We start from the raw sequence: 7,593 nt of genomic DNA on the forward strand, positions 1-7,593 counted from the left end.
AAAAAATACAACAGATATGGACGAAGAAAGCTTCAACATATATAATAAAATTATAACTTCTTGTGTTTTAATACTTTTTTCTTTGTTTGGTTTACGAGGTAAAATTAGAAAAAATAAATTTCTGTTTAAATTAAAAAAATTCAACTAAATTAAGTACTAGCTCTACACAAATATACAAAATTGCAGCACAGGACCGTACTGATATTATTTTACATCAATTTTTAATACCGGGATCATTTTCTTTTTGTAACGGAAGATGGAGTAAAAAATCTTAGAGTGAAATTTTTTCGGCAAATTATATTTTATTATGTATATATATAAAAAAAGAAAATGATCGTATATTGTTTGAATAAATTATTCATGTTGCGTTTGGGTCGAAGAATAAAGCTGAAAACGCAAATACCAAAAATACTACTCCACCAATAATTGTAACTGTAAAGAAGAAGAATTATTTTCAATATTGCGAAAATATACAGGGGATTGTCGCACTTTAAATTTTTTTTCATTTATAGGAGCTTTTTGGAGTTTTACGACATTTTTATAGATTTTTAAGTATATGAAGGACTTTTCTGGAGATTACAGGACATTTTTGTGGATTTTCAGTTACACAAAGGACCTTTTTTGAGTTTTAGGACAATTTTATAGATTTTTAAGTATACGAAGGACTTTTTTGAAGTTTCCAGGACATTTTAATAGATTTTTAGGTATACGAAGGACTTTTTTGAAGTTTCCAGGACATTTTTGTAGATTTTCAGTTACATAAAGGACTTTTTTTGAGTTTCTAGGTAATTCTTATATATGTTTAGGTATGTCAACGACTCTTTTTGAGTTTTAGGACAATTTTATAGATTTTTAAGTATATGAAGGACTTTTCTGGAGTTTCCAGGTCATTTTTGTAGATTTTTAGGTATATGAAGGACTGTTTAGTATTTATAGTCATTAAAAAAGACTTTTTTAGATCTTTTTACTGATTATAATGAGAAAAGATTATTCAGAACCTTTTTAGGGATTTCTTTAGATACTTTTTAGAACTCTCCAGGACCTTTGCGGATTCCAACATTTTTTTTTTAATTTTTGACTTCTTCCTGGCTATTATCAGATCTTTATAAGACTTTTTACTAAATTTTAAGTACATAGGGAGGACTTTTGGGTCATTCCAGATGTTTTTTTTTTGTTTTAAAGCATGTTAGAGCCTTTTAGGACTTCGGTGAATATTTTGGAGAAATTTATTATCTTTTTATTGATTTTTATATGAAATTTTTAGCAATTTTATGAAAAAAATTGTGATCACCACGATTCTTAAGGATTTTAAGGACTAACTTCCGTAATGAATATTTGGTACATGACTTTTAAGGTCATTTTAAGTAAATTTTTGGAATTTTTGAGGCTTTACAAAGATTTTACAAGAAATTTCCAAGATCCCAGGACAGTTCACAATTTGTAAAGCCTTTTTTAGCACTCTCCTTTAGGACATTTACAACAACCCTATATAAGGAAGATTTCCAAAATGAATTTCGGGGCTTTTGGGTTTATTTCACAATTTTTAGTACATACAACAACATTCTCAAGTTTTTTTTATATTTTAAGAAAAAACTTCTTTGAAATTGCCTTAAAACATTAACTAGAATGGCTTTATCATAGCTTTTTGGAGAATTTTAGAAATTTTTCACGATTTAAAAAAAAATATTCTATTTAAATGCGTTTTAGCATTTCTCGGGACTTTTAAGAACATTTTTAAGACATTTTTCTCTAAAATAATGAAAATGCAACTCACCAGTCCTAACGGATATCTTCTGAGCAATCATTCTACCTCCTAACACAGCCACTCCTGTACAAGCAGTATGCCCCAACACACCGCCCAGTATTACACCATATACATTCTAAAAATAGCAAAATTGAAGATACCCACTGACTACGAAGGGTGTAAACGTTATTCACTCACCTCCCTAGCTCCTAAAATAATAGTAGTTAATTGCGACCTATCCCCCCATTCTGCCAAGAAGGTTAAAGTGAAAGCCTGTAAAAATATCCGTGATACTTCGTACCAAACCGATTTGTTTCTTCTATTACCACCTATCTCCACGTCAGGAACACCTTCCCTGTCATGCTAAAACATTTTCCAAAACAATCCAAACATATTGAAATATGATTTTTTTTTCTGATTTACCTCCTCGTCTCTCTGTCTCAGTTCCATTTGTACTTCTTCTAGTTCTTCTCGTCCACCGTCTTTCTTCATGTGGTATCCCTCCCACAACATCTTTAGACCGAATATAGCAAAAAGGGCAGTACTTATGTAATAAGTATATGCTCGAGGTATTACAGTCACCAACCAACCAAATAAGGCTTAAAAATTGATCAAACTCATATAATTACATTGGATAAATCATTCGATTTAGATTACTAGATATATTTATATGAAAAAATTAAAAAAAAACAATCTACCAAAACGTTTATTTGTTTTTATAAATAAATAGATCTTCATATATGTTTTATGTATGTAAAACATTCATATTTGGTTAGTTATTAATTAAAAAAATGAATATTTATCTCTGTAATGATGTTTAAAAAGTCGTGAGATTGAAAAAATAAAATACAATTGTTTAATTTAACAATTCAAATAAAAACATATATTTTAATATATTAAAATGTAAATAACACCTACCTGATAATACAGTCATAAAAACAAGAGCACTTATGGCCCCAGCAAAAACCGTCAGCCTCGGATGTCTCATCGCCATTATAGCAGCTATAAAAAACGTTTTATCCCCAATTTCAGATACTAAAATAACACTAAGACTAGCTACGAAACCGTGAAGAAATCCAATATTTTCCGTACTCGCTGTACTTCCTGGAGAAGTAACGGCCTCCAGCTACAAATATCCACAGTAGATACAAAAATACTGTAAAACCATAATTATTTACTTACGTCTGTAGGTTTAGCATCGTCTTCTTTTGGTTCTATTTCCGCGGAAATAAGAATCGCAAAACCTATATATAATGCTAAGAAATATTTCAAAATTGATGAATACATTTTTTTTGAAAAATTGGTTAGTTCACGTATAAATTATCTGTAAGTATTAAAGCATGTTGATCATAATCGGAGTTATTACAGTAGTTAGTATCTTATCTAAGACTAACAATTATTTCAATATAATGTACAAATTAAATTATACAGATAAAAAATATATTTTCTATTTCTTATTAAATACTTAAAGTTATAATCAAACTGGAAGGTTTTTAAGCTCGATTTCACCGAATACGTTACTACTACACGTGGATACTTTTATTTTTTCTAACCAATTATATTTTTGATTATCTTTGAGAACTAAAATCTAACAAATCAAATCAATTCACAAAGTAACAAAAATTTCATTTGAAACAAATAATGAAAAGTGACAACGGTTTAGTAACTTTTAATTTAGAATTTGCCATGATGCTAGAAAACATAACCATTCTAATTGTCATATGTCATTTTAATTACTTCTACCACGTGGTTATATCTGTTTTTTTTAAACCAATTATGTTTTTGATTTATTATGAAAACTAAAATATAACAAGTCAAATTAATTCAGGATGTAATGAAAATTTTATTTTGACAAAATTTTGCAAAGTGACAGCGATTTAGTAACTTTTGATTTACAATTTTACCTACACATGCTACAAAACATAACCATACTGTCATATGTCAATTAATATAATTCCTGCAATAAAATAGTTGAATGACAAACAAAAATTGTTGAACTTTTGTTTTATATATATATATATATATATATATATATATACATTAAATTTGCAAAAATGGTGAGTACTCTTTATTTATTTTTATAGTACTTTATTTTTTTATTCTTTGTTATTTTTTATTTCAGAGTTTTGCATTACCTTCAGTCAAAGTTAAACCATCGGTTGCGGATACTTTCGATTTAAAAGAAGATTCATTCGGTGGTCAAGAATTAATGAAATATGGTCTACAATCAGGACGTAAAACTCCAGATGTACTTCATCCTCTAGCTACATCAGAAACCAAGGTAACTAAATGAGTAATATTTAATTGCAACAAAAATAACATTTTTATTTTTTCAGTATCGTGCTAGCAGGCAACAAATGAACATGACTATTTTAAGAAACACTCAAGGCTTACATGCTCCTCTTCGTTTGGCAATGGAATTGAAATCTTCGAAGAAAATTGGTCGTTTACCATTTTTACCTTCTTCGAATATTATGCACGACGTTTTAACTGGTCAGGATCTGGAAATAGGAGCTGAAGACATTTTCAACACGTCAGAATTTACAGAGTATTCAGGACAACCTCATGCTGTTGTCGAAAAATCCTTAGGTATATTATAGATTTTCTAAGATTTATTTATAATTTTCATTTTATGTTGAATAAATGGTACATAAAAGTTTTTGATGTTTAATTGTGTGAGATAAATTTGGCAACAACGTCTTTACCTCTATATTATTCCATGAAAATACTTGAGATGATTGTATATCAAATTGAACCCTATTAAAATCATAGACTTACATTAAGTTATTTTAATGTCTTTTAAATGATCAAAATATAAATTATACGAGGGCCGCTGAAAAAATTATGAGATACACTGAAAAAACAAAGTTCTAAATGCTATACTGTAAAAAATAAATATTTTCTTATTATAATTATAAAGTGGTAAAAAAATTGTTAAATACATTTATTCACAATGGAAATTAGCTATTTATATTCCTTACGTGTAAATAACACGTATGTACAAAATTTATTAAACGAATGCATAACGTTTCTCAGTGTATTCTACTGTGCTAACCTCATCAATATAAATTTTATGACAGTAGACGTCAAGATGGCGGTCCACATAAAAGGTCAATTATTTTCCAGATAGTCCTCGTAATATTTTTGAAAACATTTAAATTTTTATTGTTTATGTGGTTTGCTTACATTTTATTAGAAATTGAGCCATAATTTATTACGTCCTATTCGTTGTTAAAGAGTTTCTAAATTTCCTTATTCTGATTGGATCATTAATGTGCTTTTTTGATTGAAATTGATATCTTTGGCTAAAAAACACCGATATAACAACAATTTCAATTTAGTTAATGCAATATTTGTCCCCCAATACAATATGGTGGCTGGTTGTGACGTCACCACCAAATGACCTCTCTTCACTAATAACCCTACGTCTCTTTCATTTTCGTAGGTTTATGCCAAACTTCTAGTCTAGACCGTAATTGGAAGCGTTTAAATTATATTTTCTTTGAACGGTTCTTGTAAGAGTATTTGCTATAAGTCAAGTATCGAATATATGGAGCACGTAATTTCTATTGCGCAGAATCGTCACCGTATCAACGAGTGTGTTCTGTTGGGTTGGAACGAACCTAATATTTTGACAAAGCTTGACATAATCGAGCTTATATCGATTTTTTGATACAGAATCGATACATTTTATTCATTTGTAAATGCCTATATAACATACGTGGAAAAGTTACGTTATCATAAGAATAATTGAGAATTTTTACGAAAATTATGTTAATTTAGAGTTTTTTAAGGAAAATAAATACATATTCATAAAGTAGAATTTGTTTATTGGATCGAAAAATTAAATTTTAATTTTGAATTTCATATTGAATGCAAACAAGGATTGAATAATGAATAAACGCAAAACTAGAATTATTTATTGTCGTTTGTAATTTAAATTATTTAACAAGAATCAATTTAACACTTGAGATAATGTCCCTAAAAAAAAAAAATAATAACAACTGATATCATTCTATATAATAGATTTAGTTGCAGTTGTCGATAATAAACTCTTTAACTTTGAGAAACAATTTCTTGAATTGTAAACCACAGCCTTTGGATAACCTAAAATCTAATAGGACTTTCCCGTTCATATTCAAGAGGTTTATCTTGAAAACGAGTTGATTTTTCATCATGTCCCACGTACTAACGGACACGGTACCCGTTACGTCTATATTCGGAATTAAATGCGCGGATTCCAAAGCCGCGCACAGCACCTCGAGCGTTTTTTCCTTGCTACAAGATACGTAGAAACGAGTAAAACGCTTGATCAGATTTTCGAAATCGTCTTTTTCAATGGGAGTTTGAGTGAATTGGATGACGAGATTATCGTTTTGGGTGGGTTGTGAGAACGAGATCTTGTCTTTTCTCGAAGTTTTGATGTTATCGAGGGCTTTCAGGATGTTGTTATGGCGCTGTGCCGGAACCGGTTGAGACAGCGTCACTATCGGCGTTTCTCTATTGTGGTTTATTTCGGCGTTGATCATGGAATTGCTGCGTTTCGCGATATGCTGCGAGCCGCTATCGCAAGTATCCCAATTGGAAGATTCCATCTTGAAATTGAACTTCATCCAAAGGTGATCGTTGATTTGTTTCAAATTGAATCTCTTTTTTGAGTCTATGTTTAAGATATTTCTGGCTAGATTCAAAGCAGTGTTGCTGAGTTTGGACCAAGGGGTGTCTAAGATGTAATCTTCAGTTTTCCATTTGGAAAAATCTGAGTTTTCGTCTGTTGTATCGCCCCAAGGTAGTTCTCCTGTTAACATAGCTACGAAAACAATACCGCAGCTCCAAATATCTGCTGGTTGCGCTCGATAAGGTCGTTTTAGTACCTCTGGTGCTAGGTAGGGTTTTGTACCACATTTCTTATCTAATAGCCTCTCTTTACCTTTAAATCTAAAACAATATTTGTCATATTTTTTTGTGAAATAAAGTTAAATTCTTACCTGAAAAGAGTTGCCATACCAAAATCGCTTATTTTTAATGTACCTTCGGCGCTTATTAATATATTCTCGGGTTTAATATCTCTATGAGTAATACCTTTCTCGTGTAAATACCCAAGGCCACATAACAGCTGTTTCATGAACAATTGAGCACTGGCTACCGGCATACCTACATCTGGTTCAATCAACTGAAAAAGCTCTCCTCCTGCAGCATATTCCAGGAATATATATTCTCTATTCGGTTCCTGTCTTCTACCATAATATTTAATGATATTTTCGTGATCTAATATCTTGTGAATAGTAACTTCTCTGTTAATATTAGAGAAAGCGTCTTTATATTTATCGTGGTTTATTATCTTACAGGCTATTTTTTCATTGGTGTGTTTATGAATCAAAAGTTTAACTTCGCCGTAAGCACCTTCTCCGAGGGTGTTTTTACAACACAGCCAATCTTCTACGAATACCGTTGTAGAATTTTCATCAAATTCGTCGGCCATTTTTCTATACAAAAGAAATTAGTACAGAAAATTAACTATCATATTCTATAATATCGACGTAAACAATTGAATGAATATATGTGTTTGATTTTAAAAATTGAGGTTATGATCAAAATATCCGAAATTCCCACAGAACATACCAAAGGGTACGTTCTGTGAGTTCACCACTACATATTAGATATCACATAGTTCAATGGTATTACTTCGAGTTTCGTAATCGGTGTAGAATGCCTAGCACCATTTCATTCGATAGAATTTGTACATCAGTTGTTTTTTTCGTTTTCTATTATACAACTATCTCATATAATTCAACTTTGAAACAAACATTAGAAACAATTTAGCTATATTTCCGCGGAAGTGACAACGT

The 7,593-nt window shown here is 30.3% G+C and overlaps 3 protein-coding genes across 3 annotated transcripts; 1 reads left to right on the forward strand and 2 right to left on the reverse strand.

The window, feature by feature from the left end:
• Positions 1-282: 282 nt before the first annotated feature.
• Positions 283-3,463, reverse strand: LOC130902649 (transmembrane protein 165). The gene is made up of 6 exons (XM_057814892.1): positions 2,927-3,463; positions 2,663-2,870; positions 2,168-2,343; positions 1,943-2,107; positions 1,775-1,880; positions 283-432 (listed from the first exon to the last, which is right to left on the reverse strand). The coding sequence occupies exons 1-6, from the start codon at positions 3,029-3,031 to the stop codon at positions 359-361; spliced, it is 834 nt and encodes a 277-aa protein (XP_057670875.1). The 5' UTR covers positions 3,032-3,463; the 3' UTR covers positions 283-358.
• Positions 3,464-3,649: 186 nt separating this feature from the next.
• On the forward strand, positions 3,650-4,400 carry LOC130902650 (proteasome maturation protein). The gene is made up of 3 exons (XM_057814893.1): positions 3,650-3,801; positions 3,867-4,025; positions 4,081-4,400. Exons 1-3 carry the CDS (start codon positions 3,799-3,801, stop codon positions 4,342-4,344), a joined length of 426 nt encoding a protein of 141 aa, XP_057670876.1. The 5' UTR covers positions 3,650-3,798; the 3' UTR covers positions 4,345-4,400.
• A 1,157-nt stretch (positions 4,401-5,557) lies between these two features.
• Positions 5,558-7,337, reverse strand: LOC130902651 (serine/threonine-protein kinase grp). Its single transcript, XM_057814894.1, has 2 exons — positions 6,733-7,337; positions 5,558-6,682 (listed from the first exon to the last, which is right to left on the reverse strand). The coding sequence occupies exons 1-2, from the start codon at positions 7,224-7,226 to the stop codon at positions 5,773-5,775; spliced, it is 1,404 nt and encodes a 467-aa protein (XP_057670877.1). The 5' UTR covers positions 7,227-7,337; the 3' UTR covers positions 5,558-5,772.
• Between the last annotated feature and the right edge of the window lie 256 nt (positions 7,338-7,593).

This window comes from Diorhabda carinulata, chromosome X (genome assembly GCF_026250575.1).
Source record: "Diorhabda carinulata isolate Delta chromosome X, icDioCari1.1, whole genome shotgun sequence".
In the NCBI taxonomy this organism is placed as follows: Eukaryota; Metazoa; Arthropoda; class Insecta; order Coleoptera; family Chrysomelidae; genus Diorhabda; species Diorhabda carinulata.

What these genes read in the sequence shown, in the direction of transcription:
- LOC130902649 (XM_057814892.1), bottom strand. Translation starts at nt 3,031, where the DNA reads ATGTATTCATCAATTTTGAAATATTTCTTAGCATTATATATAGGTTTT. An exon ending in TTATTTTAGGAGCTAGGGAG is followed by an intron (nt 1,881 to 1,942) that starts GTGAGTGAATAA and finishes TGCTATTTTTAG; the next exon opens with AATGTATATGGTGTAATACT. An exon ending in GAAGATATCCGTTAGGACTG is followed by an intron (nt 433 to 1,774) that starts GTGAGTTGCATT and finishes TCTTCTTTACAG; the next exon opens with TTACAATTATTGGTGGAGTA.
- LOC130902650 (XM_057814893.1), top strand. An exon ending in TAGCTACATCAGAAACCAAG is followed by an intron (nt 4,026 to 4,080) that starts GTAACTAAATGA and finishes TTATTTTTTCAG; the next exon opens with TATCGTGCTAGCAGGCAACA.
- LOC130902651 (XM_057814894.1), bottom strand. Translation starts at nt 7,226, where the DNA reads ATGGCCGACGAATTTGATGAAAATTCTACAACGGTATTCGTAGAAGAT. An exon ending in GGTATGGCAACTCTTTTCAG is followed by an intron (nt 6,683 to 6,732) that starts GTAAGAATTTAA and finishes ATATTGTTTTAG; the next exon opens with ATTTAAAGGTAAAGAGAGGC.